Source organism: Muscardinus avellanarius, assembly GCF_963383645.1.
Source record: "Muscardinus avellanarius genome assembly, chromosome: 4".
Classification (NCBI taxonomy): domain Eukaryota; kingdom Metazoa; phylum Chordata; class Mammalia; order Rodentia; family Gliridae; genus Muscardinus; species Muscardinus avellanarius.
The window spans coordinates 147,061,705-147,088,851 of record NC_137789.1 but is presented as its reverse complement, the minus strand read 5'-3'; the positions used below and the strand labels follow the sequence as shown (position 1 = coordinate 147,088,851).

The following is a 27,147-nucleotide window of genomic DNA, read 5'->3' as shown; positions in this document are numbered from 1 at the left end:
GTGACTCTTCACCTCCAACCCGCCCATTGTCCCGGCTGGGGAAGAGGACATTCCCACCACTTCCCATTCATTACTGCTTTTATGGAAAATCAAAGTGAAAACCTCCATCAACCAGCTACATCAGCATCTCCTGGGGACTTGCTTCTCCCTCCTCTCGAGTAGAGAGGGAAGAGAAAGCACAGAACAGAGATGTCCTAGAACTGCCCACAGTTTATGGAGAACTTGGTTTCTGTTGCCCTGCAATAACCTAAGGAATGAGGCTGACAGTTATATTTCTTTTCCTTAGCTTTATTTGCTAAAGTGCCAGTTCTTAAATCTATGAGTTCGTGCCCTGGGCTCCTGGCCTACAGTAGTGTAATAAAGGTGCTGGTTTGTGTTTATTTCCATCATTGCCCCTCTGGTGTTCTCAGAGAGGTCACTCACTTCGGTCCAACTCTTGCTAAACTTTCTTGCCATCTGTGTATCCCACTTGGAGCAGTGGGAGGAAATCTAGGTTTGTAGCCCCACAGAAGCTTTGTATGTTCAGACTACCCTGTGTGGGATTTGTGCTCATCTGCATACAAAGCAGTATCTTTCCCTTGGAATCTGTCCCAGGTGGTGGTGAGGGGCTCTTAACCAACGCATAGCAGTACTGCATTCTTCTCCTGACATATGCATGCTGCTCCTTCTAGCTTCCCCACATTACCAAGCTTGGTGCCTTTCTAAAGGACTAGCAGAGCCCGTGCAGAAGGCAGAACCCCTGCCTGTCTCAGTGTGTTGTTCAAAGATAAATAGAAGTAGGGGCCTTCAAGGGAAAAGAGCAGACTACCAGCCTGTAAGAGCTGTTGAAATACCACTTCCTGATGAAGCCACCAGCCAGAGGCAGTTTTCCTTTTCCTCTATTACTGAGTTTAAGTAATAAGAGGTTTTTGTTTTAATGTTTTGTTTTTCCTCTGTATGTCTCTCTCCTCTGTGATTGAGTTTATGGCAATGGGTACACGGATCGGGCCATGTATTAACCTGCCATTATGGCTAACAACTGTTCCAAAGTGTTTGGCAGCTAGACTGGTGCAGGCTCACACACTGCAGCCCTCTGGAGCCACCGGTTGCTAGCATGCTCTGAGGGCATATAAAGCATAACTTGCTAGATTTGTTGTTTACAAAGTCTTTCTTGCTTAACTAAACCCTAAGGACCATGTTCTTTCGTAGTAATAGACTCACTGTTCTCTGCAGTCCTCTGCGGGTGGTGTTGGGGTAAGCATCATGGGGCAGAAGAAGGTGCTTCATTGATAACACGTTGGGGATCATGAGAATGCCCTAGTGGCCCTGGGGTCTAGAATACCAGCTCCAGGAAAAGTGAGTTCTGTTCCCAGCTGCCTGTCATTCTTCCTCTTAGTTTCCTTCTGTCCCATAGGCCAGATGGGTAGGAAGTAACCATCTCAATGTTGTCATACAAGGTGTCTAGAGTAAACATCAGATAAACCATGTTCTTTGCTCAGGTTCAGGTGAAGTTGGCTTCTCGCTGATCCGTACGGTGAAGAATTTGTTGACTTATAGACTCCCTCCCTCCCTGTTTGCAGTTCACAGCTGCTTCTCTGGCAGCACATGGGAGAGTGGGAAGGACTTTCATTAGGCTGGGGTACTGTGTAAGTATTTGCACACTCCTGCTTGGGGAAGCTGTGACTCTCCCATCCCCCATAACAATCTCATCCTACAGTACGCATTTTATGCCTCTTGCCTTTTGACAGCTGTTCAGTAAAGTCAGATGCCAGGATATTAAGTCAAGGTCCCTCTCAGTACAACTCAGTGTGGCCTGCCCAAGTACTCTAATTTTCAGAAGACTTCATTAGAAGCACATGTCTCCCTCCAGTCCCTTTTGAAGTGGTTCTACTTTGCTTAAACCCTGTGCCTGCCTCCTTGCTGCCCCCACTACTGCTGCCTCCGTGCCATTTCCCTTCCTCCTGGGTGAAATATAGGCTCCAAATTTTGTCACGTAATGCCAGTATGATTTGTTACTCCCAAGGACCTCCAGGAGCTTGATGGGACCTGCAAGGAAGAAAAGGCTGAGAAACCGGTGAACTACAAGCTTGGGCTCCTGTTTCCAAATTGCCTCTGGGATGGAGATAGATTATATATATATATATATAATCAGCTGTTGTTTCCAAAGAGTAAGTCATCAACTGAAGAAAATACTTGTTTCAAGTTTTGTTCTAAACTCCCAGGATTGAAGATGCAGATACAGCTGAAAAATCATGGGACAAGACCAAGGAAAGATAACCAACTGGGGTAAGTGGAAGTTTTGCAGCCTCAGTGGGCCCTTTTGGTCTTTTCTTCCACTTCTGCAGAATTTCCTGCAGCAAATCATTCTTCATCCTTGCTTTCCTCCACCATGAATTTTGGAGAAGATATGGTGGGAGAAAAATATCTCTTAAATGCAAAAGAAAAACCTAGAATCAACTGAGCAGTTATTATGAAAACTGATAATGGGACCAAGGCTAAGAAAAGGTTTAGAAAATGAGAAGGAGTGATAATCCCCAGAATACAAAATCGGGGGAGAATTGTCACCTGGTGCTTGAACAAGGGGCTCCGCCTTACAACTAGTGTTTAGGACTTGTGAGGAACACAGCGAAAGAAAACCCATCCACAAAGATGCAGTGCTCCCACCTGTACTGCACCTGAATAATTACATGGTAATTTTCTGAAGAAATCTAGTGTACCTTGAATTTTTTTCATAAAAGTTTACATTGTATTATAGGTTAACATTAAATGTTTTATAACAAAAAAAGAAAATAGACTTTTGGTGTACTTACTAGAATAGGAAGATATTGGTGAGGAATTGCATTTTAAAAGCAGGACGATTCATGAGTTCTGTCTTAAACATGTCAAGATGACTTTCTACTGCAATATCTAAATGGTGGCATCAAATAGTTATAGAAAGCAGGTTGACACTCAGATACATGATTAAACCAAGCATACAAATTTTGGAACATCAGAATATAGCCAGTATTTAAAATCATGGGACTTGATGAGATATTCAGGCAGGGCACGGAGACAGAGAAGAAGGCTCAACACAGACCCCTGAACACGACAGCATTTAAAGATGAGAAAGAAATCAAAAGGAAGCCGGGCATGGTGGCGCACCCTTGTAATCCCAGCATTCGGGAGGCTGAAACCGGAGGATCGTGGTTCTTAGGCAGCCTCAGCTACTTAGTGAGGCCCTCCACAACTTAGTGACGCCTTGTTTCAAAATAAAGAATAAAAAAAATAGGGCAAGGGTGTAGCTCGGAGGTCAAATGCCCCTGGGTTCCATCCCCAGACCCGCAAAAAAAAAAAAAAAAAAAAAAAAAAATTAAAAAAGGATACTAACAAGGTGAGACAATCTTAGATAACTTTCTTGAAAACTTTGTTCTGAAAGAAAAAACAAATACAACACTAACTGGAGAAATGTGGTTTTTAACATGGGAGATACTGGAACACCTATATTTGGGCAATATGAAGTGGTCCAAGGTAGTTGGAGCCCCTGTTGATAAGAGAGAGAGGAAAAGCACAGACTCTTATAGGGTGAAGGGAACAGCCATCAGAGCAAAAGAGAGAGAGGAAAAAATGGCTTTTTTTTTTTTTAGTAACTCAGCCATTGATAATAGACTGAAGGCAAAGAAAATACGTATGGATGCAAGATGCAAGATATCTAAATTGACTTCAGTGGTGATAAAATGAGGATATTCCCATCTATTTGCTCCTATTTTATCAGTGAAGTATGAGTTAAGATGATCAGCTGGGGAAGATGAGGTTTTGAGAATACAGACAAAGCTTGAAAATGGCTATTTGGAGGTAACAGATGCTCCTCACTACATGATGGTGTTACATCCTGATAAATCCATCATGAACTGAAAATATTGTAAGTTGAAAACGCATTTAATACACCTAATGTCATAGCTCAGCAGCACACCCTATAGAGGATTAGTTTTTTCGAATCAAAATTTCATGGCACGTGAGCTGCAGCTCTGCCTAACATTTTGAGAACGTGTCAAACTACATATGGCTAGAGACCAAAATTCCAAATTCAAAGTACAGTTTCTACTGAATGTGCATTGCTTTTACACCATGGTAAAGTCACAGGCTCTTAAGTTGAAACACTTGTAGGATAGGGACCATCTGCATTAAAAAGAGATAATTAGGGAAATACAGAAAAATAACCAGGTAAATTTTGTACTTTCATTTGACATATGTAAAGTTCAAGTACACTCAGTCAACACAGTTGGATATTTCCTTTTTCTCCCAGAAATGTGAAGATACAAAACCTCAGACAGAGTTGTGAAGAGCCGAGTTTAACCAACATTTTGAGTTTTGCTACAAAAAACAGAAGGAAGGACAGGGAGTGACAAGAGTTGAGCTGTGTTAGAAACAAACCGATCATTTATTGAACCATAAAACCTAAGCTGGTTGAGGATATAATAGAGAATGGCAGGCAGGGCTGAAAATGGAAAAAGGAGGAGGGTTAATGAATTACAAACCTCAAAGTGTTTGCAGAAGTGTGGCTTTAGTATGTAGTATGCTAGAAGAACTGGGGGTGGTAGGCCATTTGAATAAGACTATGTTATATCCTAGTGTGTAGGTTGGACACTATAGCCACCAAAGCCAAACCTTGCCTATTTTTGTGAATATTGTTTTATTAAAACATAGCCAGCCAGGAGTGGTGGCACATGCTTGTAATCCAAGAATTTGGGCAGCTGAGACAGGAGGATCTTGGTTTGTGGACAGCCTCAGCCACTTAGTGAGGACCTTTATAACTCAGTGAGACCCTGTTTCAAAATAAAGAATAAAAGAATAGGACTGAGGATGTAGCTTTGAGGTCAAATACTCCTGGGTCTATCCCCAGTACTGCCACCCCCAAAAACAGATATTTTTTTGTTTAAATGTTGCTAAAGCAGCTTTTATGAAAAAACAGCAGAATGTATTGGTTAGAACAAAGAGTACATGATTTATAAAGCCAAACATAATTTATTCCTTCCTTTCATAAAGTAAGTTTACTTCTAGTATGAAAGATCTTAAAATGTAGTAAAAATACTAAGATGGATCATATACATCCCATCATACTCATTAATCTCATATGATTGAGCTGACTACATGCTTACCTTCAGAGCTGTCAGGAATATGAGGGCTGGTGGCCAATGCTTTAAAATATATTAGAGATAAGCCGGGCGTGGTGGCGCACGCTTGTAATCCCCGCACTTGGGAGGCGGAGACAGGAGGATCGCGCTGGTTCAAAGCCAGCCTTGCTGGCTTAAGAGACCCTGTTTCCAAATAAAAAAATATATATATAAAATAGGTCTGGGAGTGTAGCCCAGAAGTAGAAGGGCTTCCAGGAACCCCAGTACCACCAAAAATAAAAAATAAAAAAATAAAATAAAATATATTAGAGATGAATGATGTTTTGTAACAGTGGGATTTGGAGTTCTTTTGGGGACAGGGTATGCCAGTCTGTTTGGTATTATTTAGTAATGATAAATGGATTATTTATTTGCCTAGGCAGAGCCTGAGAATGTACAATGGTTCAAGTTGCCCAATTCAGTATACGATAGTTTCTTTGTAAGTAGTAGATTTTGAGTTTCTTAGTACTAAAGTGTTTTGCACTCCAGCAGGAGATGATTCAAGACCTAGAGAAAGAAGCATATCCTTTGTGACTCAGTAACTGGCTGAGGGGGTGGAGGTGGGGGGCAAAAGGCCTACAACTGAGATCTGCAGATGTATTTCAATGTCTATCTTTTGCTCATAATAAATCTGTCATGTGACTACAGGTTGACTGATATTAGATGTTTTGGAAATTGAATACTTACTTAATTGCTGCATAATTAAGGTACACGTGGAAACTGAAATCATCAAGAATGATGTTTGGGTGAAATATTAAGAGGAGCCGGGTAATAGAGGGTTAAATGCGGTGTCCAGGAGTTCAGTGGGAAGCAGTAAAATACTGCTTCAAAGGAGATGATGCTTTTGGTTGGTGAAGAAAAGCAATTATGGATCAACCTTAAAAATGAGCAAGATGGTCACTTATCTTAAATCTAGACCCTAAAGTATTAACAGTGTAAACAAAAGCAGCCAGCACTGCCATTAAATAATATCCAAGTTTCAGAGTACGTCAAGTTTCAATTGAAGCAAGATCATTTAAAAAATAAAAAAGTAAGTACACATTTAGTGACTGAATTTAAATAGTAATTTTAATGAAAAACTTGGTTTCTAAGTTTATGAAAGAAAGAATAATATCCCAGAACTAATGAGCATACTTGGCTTCTAAGCTTTGGTTTCTAAATAACATTCTAAATAACATTCCCCAATATAAGAAACTAAAGCTTCTTAGGAAAATGGCCAGTTTCAGGGCCGGGGCAGGGAAGGTACGAGATAAGCCTAAAATACTTGATAATGCCAGGAAATAAGGATATACTCAGAAAATTATGGCATCATATAAAAAGGACATGGAGACAATTAGAAAAAGATCTCAACAGCCAAATCTAGAACATTTTCAGCTACCAAATAAATAAAATTATTAATAATTATTAATAATGATATTAGAAAAGCAGTGATTAAAATCCTAAAGTAAAAGATATTTGTAAGTAAGTGAAGAAGCAAATAACCGAAGGACAGGAATCACTCTCCTTTGCAATTAATAGATGTAGAACAAATGATGGAATAAAGTATCACAATTTGGTAAACACATTAGTAACAGTTATTTCAGGTAAAAATAATCAATCTATAAAGTGCCTTTTATAGCACCCATAGGAAGTTCTCATTCAAAGGCTCGTGACCCTTTGTCACTCCTCCAACTACTGTAGTCAACTCTCACTCTGCCTCCTTTCATAACAACATTTGAGAATACATTGGAGATATATGTATATATTGGAGATATCATATATATATTTCTGAGCATTAGGATGAGAATATCAGCACAGCAGGGTGTGGTGGTGCACGCTTGTAATACCAATACTTGGGAGGCTGTGACAGGAGGATCATAGATCTAAGGACTGTTATACTTCTTTCCAAAAATGTTATATTTGATTCTTAACTTACATACTTCTTAGATATAAACTAACAAAATATAACATAAACGTATGAGTTGACCAGTCTCTCATTGATGACTTTGGATGACTAGCACCCCAGGGTTAAGTTTCAAGATGGAGCAAGGGTTGTTTCTTGTTTTGGTTTAGTTTGGGGTTTTTTTGTTTGCTTGTTTGTTTTTATTAGCAGAGAATGTTTTCACTGGTTCTTTAACCGGTACTGGATGAACAGCCATAAAGAAAAAGCAAAGGGACTATTATTAACTACAAAGAATTGAGAACAAACTATGTGTAAAATTTGGCTGGTGAGTGAAACACATGGCGTGAAAAAGAGAAGTTTAAGAAAATAACAGGTCGAATGAAAAGGCTTTTACTCTGTAAAAAATACTTAATGAGGCTATATATCTAGCCAATTATCAATGGAAAGAGTCATACATTCTACGAATTATCAATAATTGAAAGTGATGACTCAAAACTTACATACAATAATATATTGAGAAAATAACTTCAAGTGCAAATAAATTATCTGAATTCATTATATATGTGGAATGATGACTAGAAAATATTGATTATTTGTATTTACTCTTTCAGCAAAAACTACATGAAACTATGCATTAAAAAGATTATCCAATAATAAAAACATTCAGGATGAGTGTACATTGAAAATACCTGGCTGGACATGTTGGCACACACTTGTAATCCCAGCATTTGGGAGGCTGAGGCAGGAGGAGCGCGGTTCTTGGACAGCCTCAGCTACTTAGTGAGGCCCTTTGCAACTCAGTAAGACCCTGCTTCAAAATAAAGAATAAAATAAATAGGGCTGGGGGGTGTAGCTTGGAGGAAGAGTTCCCCTGGGTTCCAACCCCAGTACCATACCAAAAAAAAATCTATAAAGTTGTCTATAAAGTGTGGTCTATGAAATCAGACAGGCCTAGATCACAAATGAAAATAATTGTTTTATTCTTTTTTATACCTTTATAGATGCAAACTGCAATTTTATAGCTTAATGAGGCAAATTTATACAAACAAATAAGCACACAGGGCTCGGTGCGCTTCCCTCCAGGCCCAGCCCAATAACCACCCCTCACACAGTAGTAAGATTGGCAGTGATTCCTCGACACGTGGACAGGGCAGAATCTGAACTGTTTCTTGCAACAATTCTTCCTTGATTTTTAAATGCCCTATCAGTGGCACAGCTCACTGAAGCTCATTGAGAAGCCAAAATTCCAAAGTGTTTGAGAAATTTTGTATTTGAGTTATTTTTAAAAAGAAATGATGGAATAATAATTTGCTTCTTCACCAGGTCCATGCTTCAGTTAACATCATATTTCACTTTTAATTTAGCATTATCCACATCATTTAAGGGGATCTTGTTTGTAATCTCCATATACCAACTGGGTTATCTTATGCAAGGTAATTAACCTCAGTGAGACTCAATGCTAAAATGGGGATAAAACTGCCGATCTCACACGATATCGCTGTGGATTAAATGTAATTGTACGCTTGCATATTTGGCTTAGAGAAGACTGTCTCATAAAATAAAGGCATTCAATAAATATTGGTTTATTCCCTTGTTCAAATATTTGGTTCTGAATGAATTTTTTTTTTTTTTGTGGTACTGGGGTTCCTGGAAGCCCTCCTTCCTCCGGGCTACACTCCCAGACCTATTTTATATTTTTGAAACAGGGTCTCTTACACCAGCACGGCTGGCTTCGAACCTGCGCGATCCTCCTGTCTCCGCCTCCCAAGCGCGGGGATTACAAGCGTGCGCCACCACGCCCGGCGTCTGAATGAATTTTTAAAGACTTAAAACCTCATATATGAAGAGCCATATGTATCTACTTTTAATTACATATTTATTTAGAAATATACTAGTTAATGATAGTCATCCATGCTTAAAGTATACTTAACAATATTAAGAGTCAAAATTCATATTAAATAATGGCATACTTATGAGTATTTACTTAGACAATTGTTTAGCAAATGATAAAAACTTATTTGAATAAAAGTTCAACATATTCATAGTTTTAATGTGTCACCATAATACTTAACATGAAGTTCTGGGGATGTGTCTCAGGAAATGAATATAAATGGTCTCTTTCAGCTCTCTTGCCCTCACCAAGTTGTTTCACAAACTACAAGCAGACCGATTTATATTAAAAATAAAATCTAATATTTTACTTTTCTCTTAATACCTTTGAATGGTGTTTTCCATTTCTTTAGGAAAAAGACCAAATCTTACATGTCCTAGAAAGCGCAACACTGCAGATGTCCATGGATCTTAGAAATCTAATCTTTCAGCTGTCTACTTTGTGCTGTGCTTCCATGTTGCTGGCTTCCTTTTAGCAGCTCAAACTTTGCACGCTATTTCCACCTGCAAATCCTTGGGCATCGCCCTCCCTGATTTTACTTCTTCCTATCTTCACTTTGCCACTTCTCCTCAAGCCCTTCTTCATGTCAAACTATTCTCTTACCTCATCTAATCCCTGACCCACAAATTAGATCAGGACCTTTTGTAATACATTCCCAAAGCATCTATAAAGCTCTTTCAGAGTCCTTATGATGAATGTACCTAAGTAATTGTATAACTAGCTTAATATCTATTTTCCCTAGTTGTCTCTAAGCTTCAGTGGAGCAAAACCTATTCTGTTCACTGTGATGTCCCCTGAGTCTAACAAAGTACTTAGTCAATACATAGAAAATGAATAAACAAAACTGAGTAGATTCCAATAATTGACACTCTACACAAGCTCTAATCGTCTGAACCTTCAGAAAGCAAATTAAAAAGGAAAAATACACCACCCTTGTGACTATTCAATGAAAATTAATATAGAATTGTTTTTCACATAATAAATATTCAATAAATACTAGTTTACCCTTGTTTGCTAACCAGCATCAGCCATACTTAGAATTATTAAGAATTTCTTTTGAGATTGAAATACTTAGAATAATTCTAAAGGTAATGTCTATCGCAGAAATTTTGTAAGTTCAACATTTTGTAGATATAATATCCAAGAAAAAGCACCAAATCATTATTCTAGTTCTAAAAACAAATAGTTAAATGACCTAGAATATACACGTAGATCCCTTGGGTCTTACTTTATCAGTGAATAAAGAGAATGAATAATGATCACCAAAACCTATACATCAATGACTCTAATTAGGATATTCAAATACTATGTTATAACCTCTTCAGAAGCCACCTTTCTGCAGATGACATAATTTTGTTCTTCATTATGGCTCAGTGAAACTCCACTGTGTATGTATGTGTATACACACACACACACACACACACACACACACACACACACACACATTTTCTTTAACCTTTCATCTGTTGACAGACACTTCAGTTGGTTCCATAACTTGGCTATGGTGAATTGTGCTTCTATAAACATGGATATGTATGTGTGCCTACAACATTCTAAACTTTCATTCTTTGGGGAAGATACAAAGAACTGGTAGAGCTGGGTCATATGATGGTTTCATCCTTGTCTTTTGAGGAATCTCTATACTGACCTCCATGGTGATTATACTAACTTACCTGCCCACCCACTATATATAAGAGTTCTTATTTCCCACATCCTGTTATTGCTTGTCTTCTTGATGACTGCCATGCTAAATGGAGTTTGATGGAGTCTCGGCGTAGGTTTAATTTGTGTTTCCAAATTGCTAACAATGTTGAACATTTTTTATCCAATTGTTGGACATTTGTATTTCTTCTTTTGAGAAGCATCTATTCAATTCAATGCCCGTATTTTATTGAGTTTTTTTTTTTTTCATTTTAAGTTTCTGAGTTTCTTTGTGCACTCTAGAGATATTCTAGGTATTAGTCCACAAAAAGAAATAGTTGACATCATGCTAAGTGAGATCAGCCAGATTCAGAAAAGCAAGGGCCACATCTTTTCACTCAAATATGAAAGAGAAAATGGGAAAGAAAGGAAACTTCATGAAAATGAGAAGTAAGGAAGAGAAACGAGGAGGAAAGAGGTGGGGGAGGAAGAAAGAGAGAAGGAAAATGAGGCCTGAGGAAGAACACAGGCTTAATAATGTTGTTTGTACATGAATGTATCACTCCAATCACACTAGCATGTGCAGGGAGGAGAGGTGCAGGGGTACAGAGGAAAATGCACCAAAGATGCTATAAGCCACTTACAACCTCACTATAATGTACAACTACAATGTACCAATGAAAATTTGACTTTTTTAAAGAAGTCAAGTTCTTTGCTTTATCGTATCTTAAAATAGCTAAATATTGGTCATTCTTCAAAGACAAATGGGAATCTGCTTAGATTTTATATGAAAAAGTGTTTCCTGGATAAGTTTAAGGATCATAAAGCTTGAAACTTACTTTTCTTTAAATAAATGCCTGATGCTTATGTTTTTCACTGACATAATAGTATTATCCTAGCAAGGCATGGCGGCGCACACCTGTAATCTTAGTACTTGGGAGACTACGACAGAATTGCACATTCTAGACAAGACTCAGCAACTTAGTGAGACTCCATTTCAAAATAAAATATAAAAAGGCTGGGGGTTTAGCAAAGAGGTAGAATGTTCCTGGGTTCAATCTACAGTCAAGAACAATAAATAGATAGTATTACTTTATGTCCATAACAAACTTAAAGGATCCTTTACTTGATCAATCATTTTTGGTAAAATAATGCATCAATAAAAATACATGTACGTACAGCTGCAATACAAGTTTGTTTATTAATAATTTATATTAGTGTACTACCATTAAATATTTATGAATACTTGCTATAAGTCACACACATTACTCAATACAGGGTCCCTATAAGACAAAGTCCTGAGTCCACAGAATTTTATTCTAGTAAAATTTCATTGTATTTAAAAATGTAAATTAAAATAGGCAAATAAATTAGATAATTTCTTACCAAATAAGTGTTATAAAGGTAATAAATGATTTGTAATATCAGTACAAGCTCCTTTTTTGAAAAAAAGGTTGGAATATTAGCTAGAAATAGAGTGATGGAGGGAGAAAAAGAGTGTAAAAGCCACAATCTAAGGCAAAGTTGGGTACATTTAAGAAAGTTGGTTATATTATTAAAGATTCTTATACAAATAAAATGGCTTCCCACATGCCTTAGTCTGTTTTGTGCTTCTATAGCAGGATACCACAGATTGGATAATTTATAAACAGAAATTTGGGGAGTTACAGTTCTGGATGATAGAAAGTCCAAGATAAAGGGGTCAAAATCTGAAGAGGGTCTCCTTGCTTAGGTCAACATGGCAGAAAGCAAGTGTTTGCTGATAATTTGTCAGATAACATTCAAAGCATCAGGGCCTCAATATATTAAATATAAGAATTTACACCAGGTGTGGTGTTATATGCCTAAATTCACAGTACTTGGGAGTACAAGACAGAAAGATCACAGTTTCATCACCAGCCTCAGCAACTTAGTGAAGCCGCCCACAGTGTAGTGAGACCCTATTTAAAAATTATAGAATATGCCGGGCGTGGTGGCGCACACTTGTAAACCCCGGGCTTGGGAGGCGGAGACAGGAGGACTGCGCAGGTTCGAAGCCAGCCTTGCTGGCTTAAGAGACCCTGTTTCCAAATAAAAATATAAAAAATAGGTCTGAGAGTGTAGCCTGGAGTTACAAGGGCTTCCAGGAACCCTAGTAACACCAAAGAAAAAAATTATAGAATAAATGATATTGATCTGTAATTTTCTTTTCTTGAGGTATCTTTATTTGGTTTTGGTATTAATGTGATACTGGCCTTATTTGGAACTACATCCTCACCTCTCACCCTGCACAGAAATTAACTTGAGATGGAGCAAAGACCTGGAAGTTAGACCAGAGTAGATGAAGTTGTTAGAGGAGGGCATAGGTTTAACACTCCAACATATGGGTACAGGTAGAAACTTTCTTAACAAGACCCCAAAATCCCAGGAAATTAAAACAAGAATTAATAACTAGGATGACATGAAACCAAAATGTTTCTGTTCATCAAAGGAAATCATCAAGAGTCTAAAGAAAAAGGCAACAAAATGGGAGATCTTCACCAGCTCTCTAACAAAGGACTAAATTTTAAAATATACAAAGAACTTAAAAGACTTTACACTAGAAAAAAAATAACCCAATCATAAAATGGGCAACTGAATTGAATAGACACTTCACAAGAGAAGAGATACAAATGGCTGATATATGAAAAACTGTTCAACATCATTAGCAATCAGGGACATGCAAATCAAAACTACGCTGAGATTCCATCTAACCCCAATCAGAATGCCAATCAAGAAGAAGTTAAGTAACAATAAATGTTGACAAGGATGTGGGGAAAATAGGAACTATTCTGCACTGTTGGTAGGATTGCAAACTTGTTCAGCTGCTATGGAGATCCGTGTGGAGATTCCTTAGGAAACTGGGAATGGATCCACTATATGATCCAGCTACACCACTACTGGGTATCTTTCCAAAGGGGTTAAAACCAGAGAACTACAGTAATACATGCATACCCATGTTCATAGCAGCACAGTTCACAATAGCCAAATCGTAGGACCAACCTAAGTATCCATTAACAGATGGATGGATTACAAAATTATGGGAAATACACACAATGGGATTCTACTCAACAATAAAGAACAACAAAATTACATCATTTACAAGAAGATGGAAGAACCTGGAAAACATTATGTGATGCGAGACTAGCTGATCACAAAAAGCGAAGGTTCATATATTTTTGCCATATCCTGAACATATTGTTCAGGATAGGGAGGAACTGAGATACAAGAGGATCTCCAGATAATGGAGGAGAAACCTCAGTGGAGCCAGGGAGGAGCTCTAAGGGTAGGGGAAGAAGAAGACTGAAGTTTATTAATGGAAATACTACCATGAACTACGTGTATACATGTGAATATACCAATGTCAATCTGGGTACTCTGTATTGGAAGAAAGGAAAGTGGAAGAGTTGGAGGGGCACTAAGTGCCGTGTGCATGTATGTATTGTCAAGATGATTTATGTTATGATGTGAGACTATAATACACCAATAAAAACACAAAAATTTTAAAAAATTAAAAATAAGAAAATAAGGTTTGAGTATAGCTCAGAAGTAGAATGCCCCTGGGTTTAATCCCCAGTACCATACACACACAAAAACAGAAGAATTCAGAATTAAAGTTATATCCAGCATATTTGCAGATGGGCCTATTTAAATGACAATCTATATTCAGTGCTTAAAAAGTCATATAAAATACTAACAAAATAGAGCATATTTATTTAAAATATGAAAATTATTTTATTCAAATTTAGGACAAAAAATAATTATTTCACTAAATATAAGGATTAATTCAAGTTTTAATTGCTTTCTTTGTTTTGTATGACATAGCCTTTCAAGCAATTAAATTGAGATTGCCATTTGATTTTTAATTTGTAGCTATAATGTTTGTTGGAAGTATCATCTCATCTATCAAAGAAAAATATCAAGTGCAATGAATAATATGCTTATAAATTATGTCCTTCATTCCAAGACATAAATATTAAGTAGAGAAATTAAGAACAACTAAAAGGCTTACAGTGGAATGAATGAGTAAACATTTGGGTTTTCAGTAGTATAAGCTGGGATAAAATATGATAAGTGAAAATTTGACGTTTTCAGTATACAAATAGTAATTAAACTCCATTTTCAAAATAGGTAGTGTATTGTTACTACAAATTCCAACCTGACATCTAAATAGTAAAAGGATCAAAATAAAATAGTCATTTATTAAAGCGTAAAAGATTTACCAAAATATGTCACGTTACTTGGAAATATAGTAAAATGCTACTATTAGTATTTTGGACATTATATGTACTTAAAATTAATGTCATAGTGGCAGAAAGTAAAATTCCATTATCTGTAATATTTCCTCTATCTAACATTTTCTTATTTCAGTCTCTCACTTTGTGTTAAATATTTTCTTGGTAATATTATTATTAAAAATAATTTATTTTAAAAAAACGACACCACTTTATGTTTAGCATATTCTGTATTTACTAAGAATCAAGTGAGTAATTCAATGTCCACAAGGGCCAGTCAAATTAGACATGATTGCTAGAAACTTTTTTCTTTGTAGGCATGACAGCTTTCTGATGTATTCAGTTGGGAGCCTTATACTAAAGTTTAAAAAGCGATTGAGATTAAATACAGAGAACAACTGGTGATCTATTATTTTCAGTTAACACCACACTGTACTCAATTGCTTTAAGTTACAGTGTAGACCTGTATCTTACATGTTGATAGTTCCACTACTGCTATTCCAAGAACCATTGCTCTTTTTGTTTCAAAAGTTCTTAAGCTTTAAGGGTCTCATAACAAATGACAACACTGCCATCTAGTGCTCCCTGCCTATGTCTTTGATATTTCTAATGGAGTCAGGATCCTGTACAACCTTGAGCATTCTGATAAGGGAGTCACTAGTGGCTGTGGAGGAGCTGACAGGTGACGGATGTGAATAACTGTATTTCAAATGCTTAGTACAAAAGAACAAGTGTAAGAATCTTTTTCTTTTCTTGGTGCTGATTATATGCTACTTTAAATTTAATTAACTCAAAGTATTTAAAGAGACTTTAAATACTTTGAGTTAATTAAAATCTTAGTAAAATTGACTTTATTTATTTTAATATGGCCATTAGATAATTTAAAATTATGTATATTATATTTATATGTGATTATATTTATATGCGATTATATTTATATTGGACATTTATCTAAAAGAAAATTTAGTATTCGGCACTAATGGCGTAACCATTAATATATTTCATATTTGTAATATATAGAATATGTACCATGTAAAGTATTCATAACTGTAAGTAATTATCACCTGGGAACATAATCAAACTAAAAACTCAAAATGGTCTAAAAATTTTTCTCACTTTTAAAAAATCAGACAAAAATGTTTTATTTAAATTAAAGGCATTTGAAGTAAGCAAAGCAAAAAAAAATATAGAAAAGCCAGAGAATAAAGTTAATTTGAATGATATAGAAATTGATTTGCAATTCAGTGAGACCTTGTTTCAAAATAAGGAATAAAAAAAAATAGGGCTGGGGTGTAGCTCAGAGGTAGAACCTCCCTGGGTTCCATCCCTAGTACCACACAAAAAAAGTTGAAAAGTCTGGAGTGTTGGCAACATAGTGACGTGGGATGCACCACATTTCACTGCTTGTAACAACTGAAATTCAACTACCATGAAGGCAGCTCCTTGACAAGAGAAAAAAAGCAATGAAAAGACGAACTACGCCATGAAAAGTCGAATTGAGATAGAATAAAATCCAGAAGACAGACAGGGGGTAGCAAAGTGCCCCATCTTGGACTATCTGCTCAACCTGGGACTGCTAAACACTGCAATACCTAGACACCTCCAGCAAAGAAACCAACGACTTAATGTGCAGTAAGCAGACGCAGATCTTCCGCATCTTAAGCAGTCAGCATTTCACTTCAGGTTTGACAGAGATCTGATAACCCAGACTCCCAGCAGACCTGTAGCAGCAGCAGTGCACAGCACACCTCGCCCTCCAGGGACCCAAAGCGGCACTCTACAGTTAACTAACTTCTCAGAGACTGCCCAGCATAGCTGCAGGGACTCCTCTGGCAAGCAACAGACTTCAGGGTTGAGTCTACCCATGAGGAGGTCAGGTTGGAGGCTGCTGTCAAACACAGCAGAGGTACAGGAGAGGCCCACAGTGTCCAGGGCAAAGTATCTACACAAGGTCTCCAGAGATTGCCTGAAATTACACTAGACAACCACCACCAGTGGTGGCTAAGAGGTGCAGGCCCAAGGCCTGTGGAAAGCACAGAGCCCTGTTCTTACATGGAATCCATCCCCAGTGACATTCACTGCCTGCATAGACAGACAGAGGTATAGAAACAGGCCCTGGAGAGCTTGGAGACCTAAGCATGCAGCAGTGAGACACACCAGGGGTGCCTGATGCCTTGCTGACAGAAAGAGACACCAGCTCAGGGTGCTAATCATTGCAGGAGACCCAAAAGTGGGGCTGTAAACTGACATCACTACTATAGGTTACTGAGCAAATGAGAATCCTTGGAACATGCTAGAGAACCTACCATAGCAAGTAGACATTAGACAGCTGAGAGTATCCACGGTAGACCCAGGAGGACTTTCAGGTCAAGTCTGCTTTGCACTTATTTGCAGAGTTGTTTGTTGTTGTTGTTTGACTCGTTGGTTATTTTCTTATTTTCTGTGTTTGTTTCTTTGCCCTCTTCCCCCATTCCTATTAGAAGTGGCTCCATCTTTCCTATCTACTCTCTTCTCTCCAAACTTTTTTCTTTATCTTATATTAAATCCATTTCACATCACTATATATACCTAAATATTCTATGTTGATGACTAGAATCCTCCTATATATTCACTATCTCTCATTTCTACCACATATTACCTTACTACACTTAAACTGTCATTCAACTCAATCATATTTCATACTTTACCCTATTCCTGACCCCATCAATCTGGCTCCGTATCCCTCACCCAAATTTCACCATTGACTACAACACATTGTATATACCAGCTGACATCTCTAATTCCCTACTACTGAGAATGAGCCAGACAAGTGACCCGCCAGAAAGAACTGCCTGACACAAAGAATAAACTAATCACAGTTGATAGAAAAAAATGCCCAACAACCTGCACATTGAGGTTTAAAAACACATAGGTCACAAATTGTTCTACTCACACCTCTGAGCCAACTCCCTACAAAGGAGGTGATAGCCAGAACACCTGACCTTAACACCTGAAACCCAACAATGTCACCACTGCAGCAGGTAGAAGAAACCTCAGAGTAACTACAAACAAGTATTCATGATCTATAGGTAGAAAAACAGTGGGGTGATATTAAATGCCGTTTTCAAGGTTATTATCAAGGGGTGATAAATATACAACAGAAAACAGAGAATGACTATACATTAGAGGCTATTCATTTGTAAGACATACCTGGTGATAAATATCTACCTCTATAAGAAGATACTATTAAGAAATAAAAATAGACATAAGAAACCTATAAACCAAGAGAAAGGTATCATAGGAAACAAAGACATAAACTTAAGAAACATAAAATCATAAGAAGGAAGAATAGCAAGGAAATAATGAGCTCCAATAATCCCACAATAACAGACCCTGCCAACAAAGAATTGCAGAGATTTCCAGAAGGACAATTCAGAACTTTAATAGTAGAAATGATACTATTTAATAGTAGATAATGATACTTCCAAGAGGAATTCAAAGACAGCTTGAAAGAAATGGAGGAACAAAGAATCTGACACCCTTAACAGGAATCAAAAATAAGCCTTAAAGGAAGTGAAGAATGCAATCATTAAAGTGAAGACATCACTATAAGCAGTAGGTTAGACAACATGGAAAATAGAATCTCACTCTTTGATGATGACCACTCCAAAAATGAAAGCATAGTATATAATTTACAAAAAACAATTTGACAGCATGAATTGAATATTAAAGAGATATGTGCTAATTGTTTTATGTGTGTGTGTGTGTGTGTGTGTGTGTGTGTGTGTGTATGTGTGTGTGGTACTGGGGTTCCTGGAAACCCTTCTACCTCCACGCTACACTGCCAGACCTAATTTTTTATATTTTTATTTGGAAACAGGGTCTCTTAAGCCAGCAAGGCTGGCTTTGAACCTACGCGATCCTCCTGTCTCTGCCTCCCAAGTGCAGGGATTACAAGCATGCACCACCACGCCCAACGCTGATATGTATTAATTTTAAAAGACCTAACCTAAGAATAGTAGACATAGAAGAGGGAATAGAAGCTGAAACCAAAAGAATCAACAATCTTTTCAAAGAAGTAATATCAGAAAATTTTGTAAGTATACAAAAAGAGGTTGACACACCGGTACAGGAAACGTATAGAACACCCTCTAGACAAGATCAGGGAAAAGATTCACAATGCCACGTAATAGTCAAACTGACTAATGTAGAGGCCAAGGAGAAAATCTTAAACGTGACAAAAGCAAAAACCAAGTGACATTCAGAGGCAAACCAAATGCAATCACTACAGACTTCCCAAGCCCAGTAATGAGAGCCAGGAGAGCCTGAAGCATTATATTTCAAATTCTGAAAGAAAACAACCTGCAACCAAAAATTTCCTACTCAGCAAAAATATCTCTCAAATTCAATGGGGAGCTAAAAATCTTCCATGACAAGCAGAATGTGAAAGAATTTATGTCTTCCAAATTAGCACTAAAGGAATTACTCAGAGACTAATCACAAAGAAGAAATAATTAATAAACATCAGAACCAGAGAAACAATAATTTCCATCAAACAACTCAGCAAAGAACAAACACTACCTCAAACAGAAGTTATAATGTTAGAAATTATAAATTATCTGTAAAATTAGCATAATCCCAATCTAAATCTTAGCATGTGCTTTGTAAAAACTGAAAAACAGGCCCTAATATTCATATGTAAATGTAAAGGAAATAAAGTAGATAAAATAAGTTTCAAAAGGAAGAACAAAGGGACTAAATATCAACTCATTTTAAGATTTATTTCAACCAGCATTAATTAAAAAAGTAGTATTGGTGAAAATAAGTAGATTTATTAATAGATGAAAAGACAAACCACAAACTATGAAAAATAATTATAAACCATATATATGATAAAGGATTTGTATTTAGAATAGTGTCCAGAAAACTCAAAATATGAAAACAAATAATTCAATAAAGGTGAACAACATATTTAAGAAAGTAAAATATATATAGTGAATGATGGTATGAAAAGATGCCTAATATCATTAGTATTTAGGGAAATGCAAACTAAATGAAATGAAATGAAAATTAGATACCATTATACAACAAAATTAAAATCTAACAAGAGTTAAAAAGTAAAAAGCTAATGGTACATAGGTTAAAGTTATGGAAGAGTTGAAATTCTCCTAGACTGCTGATGAGAATGTAAACAGTACCACTATTTGGGAAACAACTTGGCAATTTCTTATAAAATTAAATATACACCTGTGATGTGTTCATTACCAAATGAAAGTGTCTGTTGGCAAAAATTCAGCGCTATTTTTTTGGTAGTGACTAAGTTTACCTCCCATAAATTATCTACCACAAAAATCTATTAAAAATTAATCAAAATTTAAAAGATTACATAAAATTATCTGAGTTTATTAAAGTCCTATATTTTGTGCCATGTTCAGCATAAGCTCCATTGCTGCTTAACTATTTTAAGTAGGAAAAATGCACCAAATACAATTATAATAATATAGCAAAAAGTCATTGTGTTTCTTAGCAATATACATGGAATTATATTTTTAAAATTTAAGAAATAAAAATCATATGATAGTAATGAACTATAGACTTTTGAGATGACTTATTTTCTGAAACTAATAATATAAGCCAATTATTTAAAATAAAAATATAAAGATACTTACAATAACATGTTCCTCTAAGTGGATTACCAACATATCGATTTTCAGAATCACATCTGTAAAAACACAAAAATGTATTTACCAATACAGTGTTATTCAAAGCCTTATGTTTTCTTTATAAAAATTTTAAACTCTATCTTCAATGTCTTAAAACTAATTAAATTTTACAAATAGTTCCTTAAAATGATTACTTGTAGAAAGCCTATAAATGAACATTGGTAAGAGAAAAAATGAAAAGAAACATGCTTGAGAGGAACATAAAAGATACCAAAAAGATAAGATTATGAGCTTTGAGATATGTATTGCTCCTTGATGATATGAGGAGGAAAAAGTGAAAGTCTAGATAAAGGCACAGAGACATATTTAGGTAGAAGAACAAAAATTGATTTCTGTTGGCATTCTTGGAAATTAATATATTTCCCCAGTTTCTACAACAATGAATCTGTACTTTAAAATGGCCTCCTCAGGCCTGGCATGGTGGTGCATGCTTGTTTTGTTTTGTTTTGTTTTGTTTTTGCAGGTCTGGGGATGGAACCTAGGGGCATTTCCTTGCCCTATTTTTTATTCTTGTGTGTGTGTGTGTGTGTGTGTGTGTGTGTGTGTGTGTGTGTGTTACTAGGGATAGAACTCAGGGACATTCTACCTCTGAGCTACATCCCCAGGCCTATTTTTTTTTTTTTTGTCTTTATTTTAAAACAGGGTTTCACTAATTTGTGGAAGGCCTCACTGAGTAGCTGATGCTGTCCTGGACTGTCTCCACCTCTCTAAAGCTGGAATTACAAGCATGAGTTTGTAATCCCAGCATTCTGGGAGATGGTTTGCAGACAGCCTCAGCTAATTAGCAAAGCTATGCGCAACTTGGTGAGACCCTGTTTCAAAAAAATAGAGAATAAAAAATAGGCCTGGGGATGTAGCTCAGAGGTAGAATGCCCCTGGGTTGCACCCCCAGTACCGCAAAAACAAAAAACAAAAATAAAATAAAATAAAACAAAATAAAATAAAATAAAATAAAATGACTTCCTCAGCTGGGCATGGTGGTGCACTCTTGTAATCCCAGCATTTGGGAGGCTAAGACAGAAGGATCATGGTTCATGGTCAGCCTCAGCTACTTAGTGAGGCCCTTTGCAACTCAGCAAGACCCTGTTTTCAAAACAAAAATTAAAAAAACAGGGCTGAAGGTATATCTCAGAGTTAGAATCCCCCTGGGTTTCATCGCCAGTATTAAAAAAAAAAAAAATCACACTTGTTTTGGGAAAAAGTTTCCTCTAAAACAATAAACACAAACAGAATCAAATAACGGGAACTAAATTCAGGAACTCAAATATGAGATGATATAAAGAAATAATTAAAATGAAAAAATGAGCACTCAAACTTACGAATTCCAGGTTATTTGTGTAAAAAGTATAGTTAACTATACCAGTGAGGGTAAAAAATGACTTTCAAAATTTTTGAAATTTATAGTTTTGTTTTCAGAATAAAATTAAAATGACAGCCGGGCGTGGTGGCGCACGCTTGTAATCCCGGCGCTTGGGAGGCGGAGACAGGAGGATCCCGCAGGTTCGAAGCCAGCCGTGCTGGCGTAAGAGATCCTGTTTCAAAAATATAAAATAGGTCTGGGAGTGTAGCCCGGAGGAAGAAGGGCTTCCAGGAACCCCAGTACCACCAAAAAAAAAAAAAAAAAAAAAAATTAAAATGACAATTGATGTTTAATAAATATGTAACTTGCTATAATGCTACTTATAAGAATATCTTCCAAAAAGTTATGAAATATATACACGAGGTAACTTAATGCAGTGAGTTAATATTTATATAAAATTAAACTTAAAGTCCAAAAAAGGTGAGAGAAACCCTCTGGACTATCTTTGGTTTTAGTAGTTCTCATTAGAATAGAAAAGTATTACATATGTATATAATTATTTTCAATTAATGAAGAATCAAATATTAGAAAATAAAAACCAAATATTAGAAAAAAAAATAATTGTATAGCATTTAAAACATTTATATGTGCTTGGTAATTTTTATATTTGTCCAGAAAAATGAAGAGCAAGTATTTTCTTATATTAATTACAAAATAAAGGAAATATGATAACTTTCTCTACTCCTAATTCTATAAAAAAAAGAATCATTTGGATATTGGGTTTTCTATGATTTCTCCACACATTACTTTAATTTTTTTAGATACAGCATATTTTTCTAGCTCTACTGAATAAATTACTCACTACTGTTAGGTTAAACACTTCAGAAACTATCCTAAAGCCATACCATTCTTCATTCCTTCAGGCTTACCTCCTTAAATCCTATCACTTCATAAGGAGTCCACAAATCTACTGAAGGGCTAATTTACATATGACATTATAATTCTTTCCTTTACCATCCAGAGGATTTATTTTGTCATCTACTGGTTTAGTATATGAACCCTTTTCTCTAACATGGATGTTATCAAGTTTTCTTTTTGGTCAATAATATTTAGTTTATTCATATTAACTTTATTTTGAACAGAAAGTGCAACAGGAGCTAGAAAAGTTTATCTAAATATTTACATCCAAAAACTAATATACAAAAATAGCTAAAATAATCACCTAGAAGAGCTCTGAAGGGAGCTAAAGACTAAATGACTCTAAATAGTATTGCATTAATACCTCAAGTATGCAACAGAATGTCCAGCAACTTCAACTAGTATATACTGAATATCTACCATATGATAAAAGTAGTGGGTCAGAGAGACTTTTCAGTAAAAAGTGTTAAGAAAATTAGATAACCATTTGAAAAAATATAAAATCAGATCCAATCCTTGCATTACACACAAAATAAAATTAAATGTTTCAGAAATTTAAAGATATAAAATGTTTATTATACTTGAAAACATATCAGGTAAGATTTGGAATTTGCTTTAAAAATTGGAAATCGCTGAGTGTGGTGGCGCATGCTTGTAATCCCCGCGCTTGGGAGACTGAGACAGGAGGATTACACAGGTTCAAAGCCAGCCTCAGCTACTTAGTGAGGCTTTCAGCAACTTAGTGAGACCCTGTTTCCAAATAAAATATAAAAAAGGTCTGGGAATATAGCCCAGAGGTAGAAAGCCTCTGGGTTCCACCCCCAGTACCACCAAAATAAATAAATAAATAAATAAATAAATAAATAAATAAATAACAAATTGGAAATCATAAAAGATACTTGAAATTGGCACAGAGGAGCTAAAATATAGTTTGAAAATTGAAAACTGTTTTAGAAGACTGACAATAAATTAGACAAAGAGGAAAAGAGAAAAATGAACTGAAGAATAAGTGAGAAAAGCATAAAAAAGTATACAGGGATGCCCACTATCACCACTCCTATTCAATATAGTACGTGGAACTCCAGTCAGAGTAATAAAGCAAGAGAAGGAAAATGAAGAAATACAAACATGGAAAGAAGTGAAATGACTTCTACTTGCAAATGACATGATACTATACTTATAAGACCTAAAACTCAACCAGCAGACTTCTAGAGCTGATAAACAAATTCAGCAAAGTATCTGTATATAAAAACAACTCTCCATACCAAATCCACTGAAAAATAAATTTAGAAAACAATTTCATTAACAATAGCCTCAAAAAGAATATATACTTAGCTATAAATCTAAGGGAGTAAAAGACCTCTATAATGAAAATTATAGAACACTGAAGAAAGAAAATGCAGACCTTAGAAGATGGAAAGACATCCCATGTTCATGATCAGCAGAACAAATATCATTAATGGCCATACTACCCAAAGCATTCCACAGATTCAATGTAATTCCTATCAAAATACCAATAATAATCTTCACATAACTAGAAACAAATTCTAAAATCCATATAGAAGATCTAGAAGAGACAAAGAAATTCTGATCAATAAAAATCATACTCGAGGCATCATATCACCTGATTTCAAATTATACCACAGAGCTGTAGTAACAGAAACAGCATAGTACTGGCACAAATAAAGAAACATAGACCAATGGAATAGAGTTAAAAATACTGAGACAAGTCCACACACCTATAGCCAGTTTATCTTTGACAAAGAATCCAAAAGTATACAGTGGAGAAAGCACAGCCTTTTCATCAAATAGTGCTAGGAAAACCAGATAACTATATGTAGAAGACTGAAATTAGATCCCTACCTTCACCCTGCCCAAAAGTCAACTCAAGATGGATCAAAGACCTAGACATCAGACAGAAGCTCTGCAATTATTAGAAGAAGCCATAGGACCAACTCTATAACATATAGGCACTGGTAGAGACTTTTTCAATTCAATACTCAAAGCTCAGGAAATAAAACCAAGAATCAATCAATGAAATGGCATCAATCTTCTGTACATCAAAAGAAATAATCAAGAGCCTAAAAGAGCCTAGAGAACGGGAGAAAATCTTTGCCAGCTATTCCTCTGACAGAGGACTAATATCTAGAACACATAAAGAACTAAAAAGATAACTCACACAAAGTAGATGAATTCTAACTAAAAAGAAAAATTGCACTAAAAAAGTGGTATACATGAATATTATGATCACGTTGAACCTCATTATGATGCATGATTACAATATCCAAATAAAAGCCAAAAAAAAAGAGAATTCTAAAAGATAACTGGTAAACCAGATGCAGAAAAATGGACATAAACCCCACTTTCTCATCCTGCACAAGAATCTATTCAAGATGGATCAAAGACTTGGAAATCAGATCAGAGACCTTGCAGCTCCTTGAAGAGGGTATGGGTCCAACATTTCAACATATAGGAACAGGTAAAATCTTTCTCAACAAGACCTGAAATGCACAAAAAACTAAAAGGTGGATCAATACATAGGGTTGCACTAAACTGAAGAGCTTCTGTACAGAAAAAAAAAAAAAACAAAACTAAATAGAACCTCAACAGAGAGCCAACACAATGGGAGAAAAAAATTTCCAACTATTCATTTGATAGAGGACTAAGATCTAGAATATACAGAGAACTCAAGAAACTCAGCACTAAGAAAACAAATAACTCAATCAAAAACTGGGCAACTGAACTAAATAGACCCTTCAAAAAAGAAGAAATCCAAACAGCCAATAAATGTATGAAAAATGTTCCAAATCATTAGCTATCAGAGAGATGCAAATCAAAACTACCTTGAGATTTTACCTAACTCCAACTACAATGGCAATCATTCAAAATACAAATAACAATAAAAATGCTGGTGAGGATGAGGAGAAGTGGGAATTTTAATACATTATTGGTGGGATTACAAATTAGTGCAACCACTTTGGAAAACAGTATGGAGAGTCCTCAGAAGAATGGGAACAAACTTATCATATTATCCAGCAATACCCCTTCTGGGTATCTGTCAAAAAAAAGTAGAAACCAAAAAACCATATTAAAGCATGTATATCTATGTTCATCGCCACACAATTCACAATTGTTAAACTATGGGACCAATCAACAGATGAATGGATTACAAAACTATCAGATATGTACACAATGGAATTTTACTCCACCAGAAAGAAGAACAAAATTGTGTCATTTGCAGGGAAGTGGATGGACTGGAGAACATTATGCTAAGTGAGACTAGTCAGTCACAATAAATAAGAAATCAAATATTCTTCCTAATATGCAGAAGCTAGGGAGCAAAGGGCCACAGGACGAACTCTGAACAAAGAAGGAAAAACCATAGATGAAGCAAATAAGTCGACCTAACTGAGGGTGATGGGAGGAGGGAAGAGAAAATTCCCTAATGTACATGATGTACATTCACAAACATATCAAAGTCAACCACGAAGCCAAACATGAAAAGGAGGTAGGAGGGAGGGAATGGGGTAGGAATCCAGAAAGGGCTAAATGAGTGATATGTGCGTGTATGCCTCTACCATCTTGTACACCATTAAAATGTATGACTACAATGCACCAATAAAAAATATTTTAATAAGAAAAATAGATGATGCCAGCTTTTTTAAAAAGATAACTGGTCAAAATAAAATAAAAATTGAAATTACTAATAATTCAGGAAATATTTTATATGTAAAACAAATTCAAACTGAATAGTGATTAATAAAGTGAGAACAAAAGTCTCTATGAAATTAAATCAGTATCTACAGAAAGTAATTTTCCTAGGATAAGCAGTATTAAGAATTTTTGCTACATAAAAAATTAATTTTCATTAGTCAAAAACTAAGTATTAAGCCGGGCGTGGTGGCACATGCTTGTAATCCCTGCGCTTGGGAGGCGGAGACAGGAGAATCACGCAGGTTCGAAGCCAGCTGTGCTGGCTTAAGAGACCCTATTTCCAAATTAAAAAAAATAAAAAGTAAAAAAATAAAAAATATAAATATATAAAAAACTAAGTATGTATATGCTAAATTTGGAAATTGAAAGATAACATATAGTTACAAATACTAGTATTCACAAATTTTCAGACAAATTGCCATTATAAGAAATGAAAATGTTTTTCAATTTGGAACTAATATCCCAGGTCTACAGTTATTCTTAATAAAGAAATAATGATGAAATATTTTATAAGGAAATAATATTTACACAGTTAGTAAAGGGCACTGGCTTTTTACTGAAAGAAAATAAGGCGGAGGTCCACTCCAACACCAGCTAGATTGTAACCTCGGACCAATAAACTTTTCTAAGCTTCAATTTCCTTTACAATAAAATGGGGTAAAAACCTGCCTACTTTACAAAATTGTTGCAAGACTTAAATAAAAGTGCTTAGCTAAG

At 35.8% G+C, this 27,147-nt stretch overlaps 1 protein-coding gene across 1 annotated transcript in view; it reads right to left on the bottom strand.

The window, feature by feature from the left end:
• Positions 1 to 27,147, bottom strand: part of ATRNL1 (attractin like 1) — a gene marked incomplete at both ends in the record, with an annotated part of 644,309 nt that overhangs the window by 430,273 nt on the left and 186,889 nt on the right. Inside the window, one exon of the mRNA XM_080694289.1 lies at positions 20,445 to 20,497. Within this exon, the coding sequence (XP_080550415.1) occupies positions 20,445 to 20,497 (53 nt within the window). The remainder of the gene's footprint in view (positions 1 to 20,444; positions 20,498 to 27,147) is intronic.